Consider the following 16,903-nt stretch of genomic DNA (forward strand, 5'->3'; position numbering starts at 1 on the left):
TAAGATTTGGTCCCTTTTTTAATTTTTCCCTGATCTTTTTTATGCACCATTTTTTTTTTTTTTTGCCATAAAGGTTTTGACTGATGCTGAATCTAATTCTGCACCCTGAAAAATTATTTAAAATGGGCTTTAAGTCCATTTTATGTTTTCATGCCTTCTTTTTGTATAGGACTTTTACGTTTCTTGCTTCATTTTCTCCCATGGATACCAACCTGGAGCACACAAGTGTGCATTTTCATTGAGAAGTGGTTTATATGGTCGCCACCATGCGCTCTCATGTCATCCAACATTGAAGTGAATTTTCTTTAGTGTGCGGTTTGCTTTGCTTTATTTTTAACCTCCAGTATAAAAACTTCTCATTTTGACTTTTGGTTTCTGTTTAGGCTTTGGCAGAAGATATACAGTAACTGATTCTTGGCTATGAGTTTTAGCTTGGTTTTGTAGCTATGGTTCATTTTCCGATTCCCATTTAGAGAAAACTTTGTGCTTTGTCACTTTAAAGGCACTACACCACTCACTAATCTAACTATAAAATCTACACAATCTTTTTGTGGTCTACTACATGGTCACAAAAGTAAGAGCTAAATGGTCCGTGTGTCAGTACAGAAATGCAAATACACAAATGTCAAAGCAGGCTTACCAAGCAACCGAGCACTGCTCGAAGGAATGACAGGACTGTGGGAGATATTGGTGCTGATGCAGTTAAAATAAACCTCAGGTTGCTTCCGAGACTGGCCTGAAAAATGGCAAAAAAGTTTTCAAGTCAATTAAAAAGAGAGATGAGAACTAATACTTTGTCTTATAGTTCTTGAATCGTAAAGCTACCTGAATCCTATTGAACAGTATCTTGTCCCACAAGCTGTTGTTTCTTACAATTCCACTGCTCAGCTCAGACTGTTTCCTTCGCACAGCATACTGTAGCAATGACCTCTTGAGTGGTGATGAAACCGAGCCCAGGATCTGGCAGGGAAGAAAATGGTTTAGGAAAAAGACAGCAAAGAAGCACACATCAAAAAGAGATGCAGAAATTAGAAAACTGCAGAGAATGCTGTGATCAAAACAGTAGGGCAACTCTTCTGCTATGGCAGGACAGCCAAACGTGGGACAAAGATCAAAGCCATACTGACCCTAAATGAACTCAGTGTAGCAAACCTAATAGAAACAATCCTATGTACATCTGGGCTGACCACGAATCAAGAGAAACTCACTGTCACTGTCACTATAACCATCACAAATATTCAAATATACACTTGCTCAGAAAAGAACATCACAGTAAGACAGAAGTGTAATACTATTCTGCTATTCCTATCATAATCCTTGGTGGGTTAGATCTCGCGTACACATAGGAATCTTCAAAATAGATTAGCAATGCTGGGGCTAAATGCCACTCTCATTGCTACACCTTTACGTTGTTGAACAAAACTTTTATCTCAATAAAAAAAAAAAGCTCCATTTCAAAGCCACATCCGCCAATTGTAGAATAAGGTTACAAAAAATAGAATAAAAGCAGAACATTTATTAGACCTACTCTTTCATTTAAAAATGCTCAAATGCTAAATAAATCACTTGACTTGGGATGTTTGCTTTGATATATACGTACTTCAGTGTATCCCCGTTTTTTTTGACATTCCTCCAGTTCATGACAAATGTTTCTCACTTTATCAGTTATTATGACCAATGAATATATATGGATACCTCAGATTTATTACGTGTCATACAACAACGTATATATGTTTCCAATTTAATTTTTAGTTTATAGTGTTTTTGATACTTAGGCATTAGTTGTAGACATCTGACTCACACATTTGCTACTTATTTTTATTTTTACTTTATTTTAACAGTCAACCACTGATTGGTGTCATTACAGGTGAAGTCTAATTTGATATTTTATGACTTGCAGATATCAGTGTGTACCTTGACTACTTTCAGGTATGGTTTAACTTTATTTTGAATAATTTGTTGGTTACTTTTGTTGCTGACTTTTTCTACATTACTTATGGTTTCAGTGTGAAAGGGGTTTTCTTTTTGCATGTATAAGGGATGATATGCAAAGCTTAATATGTTTTGGCAATGTGCTCCTAATGTGTCTTTAAGTTATAGTGCACTATTGCCCATGTGAACATAATCCTTGATAAAGGAACCAGGCCTGTTCTGAAACATGAAGGAAGAGAAGTAAAGAAACGAAGTGACGACTTCTGCTACAGAAGGGAGGACATTAACTTTCGACTGATCTTTCTTATTGTGGATCCAGAGGTACACTCCATGGTGGAGGATGGGTAGCCCTCTTGATCTCACTCCACAACTCGAGATATATAGTATCTGTAATTTGGTTTATTGTGACCAGTCCTCCTTTCACAACTTTAACAGGTGGGTTTGATATTCCATTTGATACTATTATTTCTTTTGATACTGTTGCTTTTATGTTGTCTTTTATAACATTTATTGCGATATGATTTGTATAGTAAGGGGTTTACAGTTTTTATCGTGAGGGAGCTTTATTTGTGGAATATTTTTTTGATGAAGAAGTATGATGAATTTAGCACCCGATGTATATTGTTGAGGTATGATTTTGATATCAATAAATCAGTTTACGTTTTAAGATATAGGTATTATTATACTGATATTTGTCCTTTGACTGTCCTAATCTCACCTTTAGACAGTTAGTTTCATTGTTAATTTAAAGATACAGTATAGGTTTGATAATAATATTATAAAAATCAAGATAAACAAAGCTTAAATAACCACAAAGCCGCCATTATACAGTCAGAAACTGTAAGACACGCAGTGTTGGTGGAAGACACTAAAACGGAACTGCTGAATGCTTCTCACCTTGTCATAGATGCGGTTTAGGAGCCGTGGAACTACAGGAAAGAAAGTGGGCTGCAGGGTCTTTATGTCATCCATTAGAAGCTGGATATCTCCTTGGTAGAAGCCTACACGTGCACCATGGCAGAACATTGACACCTACATAGACAGCTGAATTAGTAAAGATAAGAGACAAGCAAATAATTCCAGCATTCTGCTGTTGTAAGAAAGGAATGAACTATACCTGGATCATTCTTTCAAACATATGTGCAAGTGGCAAGTACGAAATGGAAACATCCTCCTGGCGAATCACAAATGACCCCTGCAACAGGACATGCTTGGCTTAGATTGCCACAATCAGAAGAAAATGTCCACATTCAAGATATCCCCCATGGCCTCACACATACAAGTGCAATTCTGCTGCAATACAACACACCTACCTCTAGTATTTTGATCACAGATGATGTGTTAGAAGCAATATTTCCATGTGTGATCATTGCTCCTTTGGGTTTGCCTGTGACAAATAAATCACATATATTTATCCAATGTAATTCCCACTCTCAGAACTACGATCGATGTTTGTAGAATGATGACAGTCAGCAAGATACTTTACCTGTGGTTCCACTTGTAAAGCAAACTACTGCAAGATCATCTGGTTTTGGAGGCTGAAATGAAAAAAAATCCACAAGTCTGTAGTTCACATTTCTTCCTAGTGTGATTCTGCAGCTCACTCTTTCTACTTCTCCACACACCACATTGCCCAATAACCACGTCACCAAGCTAATATTTGATTGGAAAAGCAGCAAGTCATAACAGGAATGCTAGGGAGAATATACAGTGCCTTCAGAAAGTATTCAGACTCTTTCACTTTTTACACATTTTGTTATTTTGCTGCCTTATCTAAAATAATTTAAATTCACTTTTCCCTCAACACTCAATAACACAAAATGACAAGGTGAAAATAGGATTTTAGGATTTTTTTGAAAATGTATTAAAAATAAAAAGGTGAAATTTCACATTGACACAAGTATTCAGACCCTTTACTCAATACTTAGGTGGATCTCCTTTGTCAGGGATTACAAAGCAAGTTACAGTCTGGAGTCTTGGAGTGGACGCACCTTCACACACCTGGATTTGGGGATTTTTTGCTATCCTTCTCTGCAGATCCTCAGGTGGACAGCAGTTATTAGGTGCCTCTAGAGATATGTTCAATTGGGCCCAAGTCTAGATTCTGGCTGGGTTAATTAAGAACGTTCCAAGAGGTGTCCCTACGCCACTCCAATGTTGTCTTTACTTTGTGACCTACTGGAAGGTCAACCTTCAGCCCAGTCCGAGGTCCAGAACACTTTTAGCGGGTTTTCATTACGGGTAACCCAGTATTTTGCTTCACCCAGTCACTGAAAAACAACCCCACAGCATGATGCTGCCACCAACACTTCAAAGTTGAAATGGTATTGCATGAGTGGTGCCTGGTTTTATTCAAATATGATGTTTGGCTGTTCAACATTGGCTTCATAAAGACCAAAGAATGTTGTTTCTTATATTCTAAGACTTCTTTATTTGCCTTTTTACAAACTAAAATTGGGCTGCTCTATTATAAAGCTCAGCTTAATAGAGTATTACAGTGGTGGTTGTCCGTCTGGAGCTCCGCCAAAGTGAAAATCAAGTTCTTGACCACCTCTCTGACCAAGGTTCTTTTCCCTTGATTGCTCAGTTTGTTCAGGTGGCTGGCTCTAGGAAGAGACGTGGCTATTCCAGACTCATTTTATTTAAAAGTTATGGAAGCCACTGTGGGAACTGTCACTGCTGTAGATTTTTTTGGTAGCCTTTTCCTGATCTGTTCCTCAACACTATCCTATCTCTAAGCACTGCAGGCAATTCCGTCAACATCAGAACTCAATTTTGCTCAGCTGTGGGACCTTCTACATATAGGTGTGTGCCTTTAGTAATCAATCCAGCCAATTGAACTGAACCACAGGTGGACTACAAACAAGGTGTAGAAACATCTCAACAATGATCAACAGAATGGGCAAAAGTAAAGGGTCTGAATACTTAAGTTAATGTGATGTCTCAGTTTTTATTTTAAATAAGAGAGAGGGGTTGGGAGCATGCTCTGATTACAGCACATTGCTGCACCCACCACACAATGAACCACTCAGGCAGGAACTCAAGTGCAGCCGTGCAATGGAAGAAACCTCAGCACCACATTGGAACAGTGTGAGGTTTTTTCAGTGGCTGGACTGCAAGTTTTAGGGCCTGCTTGAAGGGCTGGATGCAGGTTAACATCATACCCTGGACAAAGCAATTGCAGGTTAAAGGCCTGCAGAGTAAAGCAGAGTAACTTCTGGCATTTACAGGATTTGAACCAGCAACCTTCTGATTGCCAGCGCAGATCCCTATTCTCAGAGCCACCAATCCATCCTATTTTGAGTAAATTTGCTAAAACAAAAATCCTAAAATCCTGTTTTTGCTTGGTCTTTCTCTGGTTTTGACTGTAGCTTGATGAGGGAAAAAATGTATTTAAATAATGTAGGCACTAGACTGCAACATAACAAAACTTGGAAAAAAAGTGAAGGCATCTGAATTCTTTCTGAAGGTGCCATATCTGGCTACAGCACTGCTATGGGATAAAGTGAGGGTTTTAGAATACACACCTGGGAATTGCAATGCAACATGACACTTCTCATTCTCACCAGAATGGCTTTCAAAGTTGGAAGACCAAAATAATGTAAGGACAGTATGCTAGGTGATAGCATTCATCTGATGGAGTTCCCATTTGGGCACCTATGGAGATGCATAGGGGTGTAGTTCCAACAGGCCATCCTTAGGTGTTGCTGGGAATGAAGCACCTCTTGTCCCAGAAGTGTTGGCTACAGATCTGACCTGTGGGAAGTACTTCTGGGTCTAGCTTGTAAGGAGCCCCTTTAAGGATAAGATCTCCCAACCCAAGTCTCCTGGTGTTACACACTGTTACTGTAACACAGTATACAAGTGTATTTAGAACGAAAATACCAGCAACATGTTCTCAAATATGCAAATGGTGGCAGTGAACTGAACTTCCCATGAACAAGACAATGCTTAAGAAATTAAGGATGGTAAGTTTACACATACAAATCAGAATTAATTTCCTTCCATTGCTTACAGGCTGTTTATATTTTCCCTTATTGTCAATCCATTTTAATACTTCTGTATGCATTAATTATACCAATAAATCAAAAAAAGCGTTTGAAAACACTCACCACAGGGTCCCGATGGTTCTGCCGCCCAAACTCCTAAAAACAGGGGAAACCAGACAGATGGTTGTTCTTGTTCAGTGCTTTTGAGCTCGGTTTATTATTATTATTTTTTTTTTTTACCACTTGTGTGTCATTGAAGATTCTTTCATATTATTCAAAAAGCAAATGTCTTGAAGATGGTACCATAATGGTACTGAGAAATTACACTTAAAAGACTAAAAGCACATCACTGCACAGGATTACTTAACATAAATATTCTGACAGGCTGCACAGCCATGCATTTTGCTGTTAGAGAGAATAAGCTTAAGACAGAAGGAGGACCAAAGTGGCATCATACGAGAATATAATTCACACCAAGAACTCATACTGTAGCCAGTAAGAATTAAAAGTTGTCACTGGTTTGTGCAATGTGTGACCTAGAAGGAAATTTTCAAAGGGCCAAAGCTTAAGAAACCTTCTACATGAAACTCACTCACACAATACACTTGCTGGGAGCAGCAAGTTCAAAATGTAGGTAATGAGACATGGCTTTTAAAGCAAAAAGACAAACCTCTTAAGTGCATGTAAAGTACAACTTAGAAGTAAATTTAAATTGGGGACTGCAATAAGGTGCTGTACTAAGGTGGCTCCAGAATTTGACAGTTTTTGTTGACCACAGAAAAGAATCCTTGTGGGAGCCCTAGAAGGGTATTTTGAAGGAATTAGGGTGTTGGTATACCATAGCATTAGTTATTTAGGGTTATATCATTATGTTGCTTGTCAGACATGTTGGCTTGGCATTGTTTATTTGTGCTCTTTTAGTTCCTTTGTTCATATTGAAGTTTTTTTATGAAACTGAACAAGACTGAATGAACTCTCCCTATATTACAATGCCAACCAACTTAAGTCAAACCTGAGCAAGACAAGTCTGTGCCTTCCACATCAACAACAGAGAAGCAAGAAGTGAGCTAAACATCATGTGGTGCGGCTAAGATCTCCAACATTACCCACCTCTGAAATACCTAGGTGTCACTTTAGCCTTCAAACTGCACTGTGCCAATACTAGGGGGAAAGTCAGTGCCTGAAACATCATCATCAGGAAGATGACAAGCAAAACCTGAGGTGCAAACTTCAACCATCATAGCCATGGCACTGTGCGTGTTTGCCTAGGATTATGCCACACAAAGGTGGAACCATCTCTTAGTACAAGAAGCAGGTGGATATTGCAGTCAACAAAACTGTGCAGATCATGACAGGATGTCTGAAGTCAACCCAGTGAAGAAAATGTGCTCATTCATCAGTATAGCCCCACCTCATATACGAAGAGAAACTGCTGCAGATGCAGAGAAAGCAAAACCACACTTGCCACCCCTATATGGACACCAACCTGCAGCATGACAGCTCAGATCCAGGAAGAGTCTTCTTTCAAGAACAAAGGTCTTGGAAGAAACACAGGAAATGAACCGAATTGTCAAAAAGAGCAAACTGAACAAACCAGATTTTTCAGTTAAAGAACTGGCCCCTGGTAGCAATCTGCATTAAATCATATTTCAAGTTCCACTGGACACACTTTTAACTGGAACACTGTGAAAGTAAACTTCAGGGCCAATACCAAGAGTACCAGACAGCTGGCTGAATCATGGTTCTCTAATGAAAACGCCATTAACAGACACTTGGACTTGAACCCAGCATATGCAGGCTTAAAAAAACAACACCTAAATAATAAGACTTTATGACCAACACCTTCCAAACCCACCTTATTAATCCACCCATGCACCTGCTATATATTGCCTTTGATTTCTTTATGTCTGATCATTTTCCTCTGATAATGACACCTGGCAGGTTGTTGAATGCTTAGGAATAAAAAAACTATTTTAAGATATGTGACTCATTTTCTCCCTTTGTGGATGTCTAGCTACATATATAAAAATATGTAAATATATACAGTATAAGAGAGAAAGAGATACCGAGAGAGTATACAGCACCTATAAAAATTATTTCTGCTTTGGCCATTTTCATAATTTATTTCTATATAACTCTCAGTCACAGTATATTTAATTTGACTTTGACATTGATCAACAGGAAAAGACTCTTTAATGTCAAAGTGAAAGCAGAACTCTATAAAGTGGTCTAAATTAATTACAAAAAGTATTTGATGTGAACATTAAATAAAACTCCGGTTCTGTATCTGCATGATTTTATGCAATATGCTGCTGCAAAATGATTGGCCAAATAGATTATCAGAATTGTACTGTACAGATGTTCCAAATAATTTGATCAGTGAGTGTATATCTGTTGAACATTGTCATAAATGTTGTATAATGAGGTATACTGCCTATTATGATACAGCAAGTATCATGCAATGTATAATTGCCTACAATATGTAAACACCAGTAATGGCGGACTGCACGATAACATGCATGGAATACATTTGACTTATAGTTATCATGCTCTTTCTCTGTACATTAAGCATTCGTTTGCTCAGAAGTTGATGCGATTGCTCCTTCAAGAGCAGCTCTTGTTTTCTCCACTCCTCTTGTTTTCTCCAATCTAGTGGCCTGCTTCTTCACTTCTTCCATTTGCATCTTTCCATGATAAAACTTGATTAAGTGATGCAATTACTTAGTACGTCTTTCTTAATTTTTCACTTAAGCTTAAGATATGAGGAGGTAGAGGAAGTGATGGCGAAGGTGGTAGGGATGAGAACGGTGCCCGTACGCATGTGCCCCATGGCCGCTCTGCTGCATGCTGTTGAGAGTTGATTCTACAATAATATAAAATAAAAATAAAAAGACTAATAAAGATCATCATCTCAAAAGTGGACAGTAGGGGCCACGTAGTATATGTGTACCAGATTTCAGGTTAATAGATCAAATGGTTTGTGAGCTACAGGTGATTTAAAATCTTGGACAGACAAATGGACAGCCATGGTAGCATATTATATAAGAAGATTTCTCACCATGAGATCACTGAATAGAATTATATCGACGTTACATTTCCTTCCCCTTTCTAGTAAGGAGATATCACAAGGGTTCATCAAAATGATGCTGTGGAGTCCAGGGGTCAAGGAAAGCTCCACATTTTGCAGTAGAGCAGCAGCCTTCTCGGGCTTGTCACAGATCACTGTTGAGATCTCCGCTATACAAAAAGAAAGATGGAGACATGAGGAGGTTAGAGGTTGCTTTTTAAACTTTAGCCACAGCTATAGGAAGGTTCATATGGAGCAACAGAAGGGTGCGACTGTCTTGTATTTGCAGCTCTTCAAAAGTTATGGGAGGCAGTTGTACATAAAAAACAAAGAGGCTGTTACATCTTGTAAGCAAGTACTCACCAATGTTGAGAATGTGAACTATTGCTTCCTGGCCCAGAGTGTCATACAGAGGAACAACAGCCATAGAATACGTGTAGCAGGCCATCTCTGCAATCACCCACTGTCAACAATGAAAACTGTGAGCCTACACAAGTCCATATTGAGGGCTACAGAAAAATGTGCATAAGATAGTTTGTACCTCTGGTCGATTCTGTGCAAAAACTCCAATGAACTGGTCAGGAGAAGCCTGGCAACCTCTTTTCAGTAATCCTGATCCAATAAATTCAGCTTGCTCGATCACCTAAAATATACGGCACCACAAAAATTTGTAAAAGACTGAAAATTTTAAAATAAACTATTGTGATGGTATCCATAATAAACCAGATGGCTGTGCTCATTTAACTGCATCTATCAAAATGAAAGCAACACTGCAGATGACCGAGGACACAGCTTCTGGGATTACCTTGGTTCAAAAGGACTTCACAGTGATCAGGTCATGTATCAAGATAATTAAAAGCAATTGAATAGGCCTATACACTTTAAAATATTTTCCGATACCAAACTATTTAAAATGGTCTTTCACTCGGAGAGTTTTTCTTGAGCAGGAGAGATGATAAAGGCAAAGTCTGCAAAACTATCAGGTTTTAACAAAAATGGGAAAAACACAAAATTGAGAATTCAGAAGATAGTAGAAAGATACTGTGACTGGTGTGATGCCAGTTAGCACAGCTTCATACATTTGACTAGAAGCTCATGTACTTAATGCAGCTACACAAATATCAAACTGGCCTTATCATCTACCATGCCAAGCTACCATTTACCTTATGAAATCTGAAAATTGATTTGACATATCTTGTGTCTTAAATGGCAGCATACAGTGCCTTGCAAAAGCATTCAGTCACCTTGATGGTCATCACCATTCTCACAACATAAGAAGATATATACATATGTATTAAAAACCTGAAGCGTTCCTTGACTTTTTTTGAAGCCAAAGTAAATAATTGATTAAAAGTATACAGTCGACCCTTGACATACGACCAGCCTGACATGCGAACAACTTGATTTACGACCAAAATTTTTGTTTTGATTTACGACCAACATCTTGCGTTACGACCCAAATGCGGTCACATTTTTCCGCTTGTGTGATTGTAAACAAACAGCCGAGAGCTTTCGTAAGTGTCAGTCGGAGCCCAGATACATGTGTTTGTGGACGTAATTTTGGTCAGTGCAGTGATTTGTCTATATATATAATTCACTAAGACCATGGCAAGCAAGATGCATAATTGCTAAGGAAGGAAGAGAAGGTAACGAAGGTAAAGAAAGCGATTGTTAAGGGATGTTAGCTAGTGGGCTGGCGCGGCACATGATGATGTCATCAGGCTGAGTTAGCACCGGTTTGCTTTGGAGTGTACTATTACAAAAGTTCACAACACGGCCAGCTTTGAACTGAGTGCTCGACTACTGTCATTATTAACTTGAGAAACAGCGATCACAATCGAAACGAAGAAGGAAATTGTGCGGAAATATGAGAGCGGCGTTCGTGACCGATCTCGCTAATATGTACAGCATGTCGAAATCCACCATCTCGACAATTTTACAAAGAAAAGATTTGCATAAGGAGGCTCCTTCTAAACAATAACCACCTTCCGTTTCATTCTCCTCCTCCTCCCTTCCTGCAGCCCAAAGATGTCAAATTAAATGGTGAGTACAGTATGAAATTGTTGTTTCTGGTATGCTAGGCACTTTTTATAACTTTTTGGTTAGTACATTAGAAAAATTATTGGTGTTTTGGTAAATTATGCGCATTATACAACCCTTTTTTATTATGAAAAGATTAAGTAAGTGTTGCTGTGGGAGGTTCGGAGCGCATTATGGGTATTTCCATTATTTCTTATGGGGAAAATAGTCTTGACTTACAACCAACTTGAGTTACAAACAGCCCTCGCGAACGAATTGAGTTTGTAAGTCAAGGGTCCACTGTATATCTAAAAAATCAAAATAGGAAAAGAGCTGCTTGCATTCAAAGCACACACATCAGTATTTGCCTCCATTTACCACAGTAACAGCTGTGTGTCTTTTAGTGTAAGCCTGACCAGTTTACCCACAGCTCATGAGTGTTTTTGTCCCATTCTTCCTGGCAGATTTTCTGCAAAGAGTCCCGGTTGGTTGGTTCAATGAGTGCTACAAAATTTCAATGGGATTGAGATGAGGACTTTAACTCCACCATTTTGGTTTTCCTACCACTCCAGTGTTACACTTCCTTGTGCTTGGGACTCTTGTCTTGCTGAGAGATGAACATTTCCCCAAGTCAGGTTCTCAAGACAACTATAGTTTTTCCTTATATTTAGTTTAATCTATTTATCTATTTTTCCATCAATCTTAAGATTCTTAGTCAGTGCAGATGTAAGGCATCCCTAAAGCATTAGGCTGCCATCACCATACTTCACTGTAAAGATAGTGTTTTTTTTTTTGAGATGTGGGTATAGTATTGGGTCAGCAGCATATATAGTGTTTTGACGTTTGGCCAAAACGCTCTATGTTGGTTTCACCCAACCATAAAACTTTTTCCCACATCCTATCTGGGTCCACCTCCTGCACTGTGTAATTGTTCTGAGTAATGGCTTCTTTTCTGCTTTGCTACCAAACAGACACCGTTTTGAAGAGCTCTTGATATTGTGCTCTGTAGTTCCTTCAAAGCAATGGCTAACTTCTTTCTTGCTTTCAATACTAGTCTACTGTATTTCCTGCTTGGGTTTTAAGTTTTGACATATGACCTTCTTTACACAGTGACTGGGTGGTATGATAACACTTTCCACTTCCTGATGTGGATCCAGTAGTGCTCACTGGAACATTCAAGCAGTTTGGTTATTTTTCTACCATTTTCCAAATTTATGGATTAGCGTTACTTTGTCTGTTGCTTCTGTGGTCTGCTCTTTAGACTTCATTTTCACAGTGGACTCACAGCCTAGTTAGGTGACCCCTACACAGAGGGATTTTTTATATCCAGAAAATGCAACCTTAACTTTAATTGCTCACTGGTAGAAAGTAAATATTCAGTGAGGTCCAAATGAGAGGCAAATTTGCCTTGTTTGGAATCACTTGAAGCTTAAAGGATTTGAATACTTGCGTAAGCATCAGTGTGAACGATTTGCAAATCTGCAAGGAAGGATGGGACAAAATCTCTCGTGAGCTCTGAACAAAGCTGGTCAGGATTACCCTCAACAGATTTAAAGCTGTTATTGTGTCAAAAGGAGACCCTACTAAATATTAATGTGTGGGGCCTGAACATTTATGTAAGCTGTGGTTTTCCAGTTTTTTTATTTTTATTTTTTAGACATATACTTTTGGCAAATGATTTACTTTGGGTTTATTAATAAACTGTTAGAATACTTAGTTTAAAATAAAAATGCTTATTTGGGGGAATATATTATCTTTTGAAATCCCAAGGATGGAAGTGACATTCAAGGGAACTGAATACTTTTGCAAGACACACTATGGTTGGATGAGTGGCACAGTGGGTAGCGCTGCTGCCTTGCAGTTACAAGATCCCGGTTTGCTTCCCAGGTCCTCCCTGTGTGGAGTTTGCATGTTCTCCCCGTGTCTGCGTGGGTTTCATCCGGGTACTCCATTTTCCTCCCACAGTCCAAAGACATGCAGGTTAGGTGCATTGGCGATCCTAAATTGTCCCTATTCTGTGCTTGATGTGTGGGTGTATGTGTGCCCTGCGGTGGGCTGGCGTTCTGCCTGGGGTTTGTTTCCTGCCTTGTGCCCTGTGTTGGCTGGGATTGGCTCCAGCAGACCCACCCTGTGTCTCTGTAGTTAGGATATAGCAGGTTGGATAATGGATGGTTAGAGCTTTATTTGTCCCAGTGAAGCATTATACAGGCCTATTGCTGTTGGTATAAAGGAGGCCCAGTTGCATTTTTTGACACATTTTTGCTGAATAATTCTTTGTCTGAAAGTCCTCAGTGTTAGTTTGTCAGAGAGAGGATGCGCAGCATTGCTCATAATGTCACTCAGTTTTGTTTTAATTCTCTCCTTCACTATGACCCCCAGAGGGTCCAGAATATGTGCCATAACAGAGCCTACACTTTTAATTAGCTTGTTGATTCGGTGGGCCTCTCTTGAAGTGATCTTACCAGTCCAGCACACCACAGTGAAGAAAACTGCACTGAGCAATGTGGAATCAATCATTAGGAAGTGGAATTTGTGTCACACTACCCAGTTACTGTGTAAGGACGACCATCTTTCAAAACTTAAAAACACAAGCAGGACATACAAGAGACCAATAAGGAAAGTATTAAAAAAGCCAACCATTGCTTTGAAGGAACTACAGAAGTCATTTGCTGAAATTGGGTGTGCAAGTGTACAAGACCATAAAATTAAGAGCTCTCCATAAGAGTGTTTATTTGGAAAGTTGACAAGAAAAAAAAAAGAACTGCACTATATTTAAATTAAAATATACAGATTTCAAGATATACTACCCAAAATGTCATTAGGAGACAAGTATTTAGTCACTGCACATACTGTATCTTATTTTACTCTGAATGTGCTTTGAAATATGGTACATCAAATACATTGTGAATTTATTATTTGTTTTGCAATATTATTAAATTATGTTCTCTTCATTATACATAACTGATATCAAAATAAGTAATCCTGACAATTTTCTAACCAGTATTTTAAAATGACATGGGCTGTTTTGACCCTTACTGGTGCAAAGCATTGATTTTCCAAAGAATCCCACCCCTTTCTCAGAGAGCTGGTTACAATTCCAAAAATCTGTACCTCTTTGTAAGAGATCCACTGATATGGCTCATTCGGTTTCCGGTAACCCAGACAGGGGCCATCACCTGTAGGGACAAGCAGGGCTCAATAAGCAAATATTTATGGTTAAAATGACAGCTGCATGTCATGATTATCTATTGAGAATTTGCTAGATTGGTACCACAGTCTCAACAAGTATAAAACACTTAAACATTAGAAACAGTAGGAAGTTTGCTATAAGAGACATGCTTAACAGTTAAACAGTTATCTCAATGTTTCCATGGACCTACACTGTGATATGCATTTATTTACACTGTATCCTATTTCCTCTATTAATGCTTTGTCACATTACACAACTTTTTCTTCAATTTTCAACACAGGCTACTATTTACATAACCTTAGAGAGTCAGAAATAACAACAAACAACAACATTTATTTATATAGCACATTTTCATACAAAAAAATGTAGCTAAAAGTGCTTTACAAAATGAATAGTCAGTAGACGTGCTCACAGAACCACCAGTCTGGTATTCTGACATCCCCGCAATCGGTCCAACCAGTCTGTGACTCGTCCTGACAGATTCAACAGGTTCAATTGTGTCTTAAGTCATACAGGTGGGCTCAGTATATGCGAAAAAGTGAAAAACCAATGAGCACTGAGCTGGAAGTTCAATGTATATAATGCAGCTGCAAAGAATAAGGAATGCAGGCTTTTACGGTCCACATACAGAACAGGGGCTTGTCTGTCTGATGTCTTGTGTTTTAAACGCCACAACAGATAGAAAAATAAAAGGTTTGAGATTGTGCCTCAACTCACAATACCTGGAAAGCATCCAAGCAGAAGCGGCTTTATCAGACACCACATTTTTGGCTGTCATAAAAACAGGTTACCTCACGATATACTAGAAATGTGAAATTATGCTGGAAAGTCATCACATAGTCATTTAATTTGTCACACCCTGTGATTTCTAGTCAAGGCACTAAAATCAGCAAGTTTGCCACCCCCTCTGGCTAAAAGCTGTTTGATGGTCATCGGCTTTACCGGATACTTTCCACTGAGAATACTGTCAAGTTTTGAAGTAAAATTTAATATTAGACAAAAGAAACCCTAAATAAACAATTAACAAAAAAAATGATGCTTATCTAAATTATTTATTATAGAAAGTCATGAAATACCTTGTGATCAGTAAAGGCCACCCTGATTCAATAACTGTTTGGCAGAAATAACTTGTTCATCAGCCTCTTACAGCATATGAAAAATTTTAGCTTACTCCTCATAGCTGAACTGCCTTAACTCAATGACCTTTGCGTGTTTAAGCCTGAATTACTTGTTTCAGGGTTTTCCATTGTTAGGGTTTATGCATTAAATGTCTAGGTTAATCCTAAGTGTATTTTTTTTTTCTTTCAAATATTTTGGATGTAGATGCAATTGTGGTTCTCCTCACTGTCTTGGTATGTGGAGCAGTTGTGCTTAAGCAGCTCCAGCTTATGGACAGATGTCTTGACCCATGGTTCTTTTCATTGATAGAATGTCAGGTCCCAATGCAGCAAAGCATCCCCAAACCCCAATGCTAGCAACACATGGTTGACTGTTGTTAGTGGATTTAGTAATTTCAAATGCATTAACTTTCAACATTAACGGTTCTCAAGACATAACAGGAACCATGTCAAGCAATAAGGTTCAATGCTGACGTACCTCTATGCAGAGCATTGTACCCTTTAAGGTAATTCAGGTGAACAATTGTGGTACAAACCATTGTGTGGTGGGATCTGCTTTACTACTCTCTCTTTCTAATAATGAAGTCATTGAATATTACATTTAGATGCAGTTCTAGGGTCCTTTGTGATGTCACAAAAAAATTACATAATTCTATAAGGATGTTTTGCTAAGGTAATGTCTCAAAAGATGATGAACTTCATTTCCAGACTTTGTCAATTTGGAAAATACTGCCTCAGCTCTTTCACTGGAGCCATAAAGCTTTAGAAATAGCAGAAATTGGAAAACATGATAAAGGATGCTTTGTTGTACTGCAGAACAGAACGTATTAAATGAGGTCAGTGTTTTTGTTACATACCTGAGATACGTCTGCCTCTCTGAAACATCTCATAGGCCGTCTTTGTATCCTCATAGTAAAAGGAGAGAAGGGTATCATCTGGCAGTAAAACAGATCTTCTGCAGCTTGGGATTCCCTGTGGTTTGATGATGAACATACTCTTATTTTTTAAATGATTATACTGCATTCTATTCACAAATAACAACAACTTGTACATTGATCAAGTGTGAAATACTTTGGATTCAGAAAGCATTCGGACACCTTCACTTTCTGGACCCTTTACTGTGTTGCTGATTTCATTTTAAAATGGAGAAATTTGCCATTGTTTGCCCATCAAACTACACTCAAAAATCCATAATGACAAAGTGAAAACATTTTAAGAAAGGTTACACATGTATTATAGATCAAAAACTGAAATACAGTGGTGTGAAAAACTAAAATGTTTCTGATCATCAAACACATTTCACCATTAGTCAAATATAACACAAGTAAACACAAAATGCAGTTTTTAAATGATGGTTTTTATTATTTAGGGAGAAAAAACAATCCAAACCTACATGGCCCTGTGACGCTCGGTTTGACTGAAGGAAGTGGTCGCTCCACCTGAGCGATTAAGGAGCTGGAGTGACCAGCAGAGGAGATGACGAACTGTCAAAAAGGAGCGGGAGTCCAGGAGGCTTTGGGCTGGTTTTAGCCCAAGTGTGAGCGCCTTGGCCCCTGGGGAATTAACCCAAGTCTTGGTCTAGTTTGGA

At 38.5% G+C, this 16,903-nt stretch overlaps 1 protein-coding gene across 3 annotated transcripts in view; it reads right to left on the reverse strand.

The window, feature by feature from the left end:
• The window catches only part of acsl2 (acyl-CoA synthetase long chain family member 2), an 83,264-nt gene that overhangs the window by 13,331 nt on the left and 53,030 nt on the right, over window positions 1–16,903 (reverse strand). For all 3 annotated transcript variants that reach the window (XM_039768180.1, XM_039768183.1, XM_039768181.1), the window contains exons 3-14: window positions 16,173–16,287; window positions 14,119–14,183; window positions 9,530–9,631; window positions 9,352–9,451; window positions 8,980–9,158; window positions 6,045–6,077; window positions 3,419–3,470; window positions 3,246–3,319; window positions 3,050–3,127; window positions 2,830–2,964; window positions 826–960; window positions 641–736 (exon numbers count right to left, since the gene is read on the reverse strand). In XM_039768180.1, coding sequence (XP_039624114.1) covers window positions 641–736; window positions 826–960; window positions 2,830–2,964; window positions 3,050–3,127; window positions 3,246–3,319; window positions 3,419–3,470; window positions 6,045–6,077; window positions 8,980–9,158; window positions 9,352–9,451; window positions 9,530–9,631; window positions 14,119–14,183; window positions 16,173–16,287 — 1,164 coding nt within the window. The remainder of the gene's footprint in view (window positions 1–640; window positions 737–825; window positions 961–2,829; window positions 2,965–3,049; window positions 3,128–3,245; window positions 3,320–3,418; window positions 3,471–6,044; window positions 6,078–8,979; window positions 9,159–9,351; window positions 9,452–9,529; window positions 9,632–14,118; window positions 14,184–16,172; window positions 16,288–16,903) is intronic.

The sequence above is a fragment of the Polypterus senegalus genome, chromosome 11 (genome assembly GCF_016835505.1).
Source record: "Polypterus senegalus isolate Bchr_013 chromosome 11, ASM1683550v1, whole genome shotgun sequence".
NCBI classification, from domain to species: Eukaryota; Metazoa; Chordata; class Cladistia; order Polypteriformes; family Polypteridae; genus Polypterus; species Polypterus senegalus.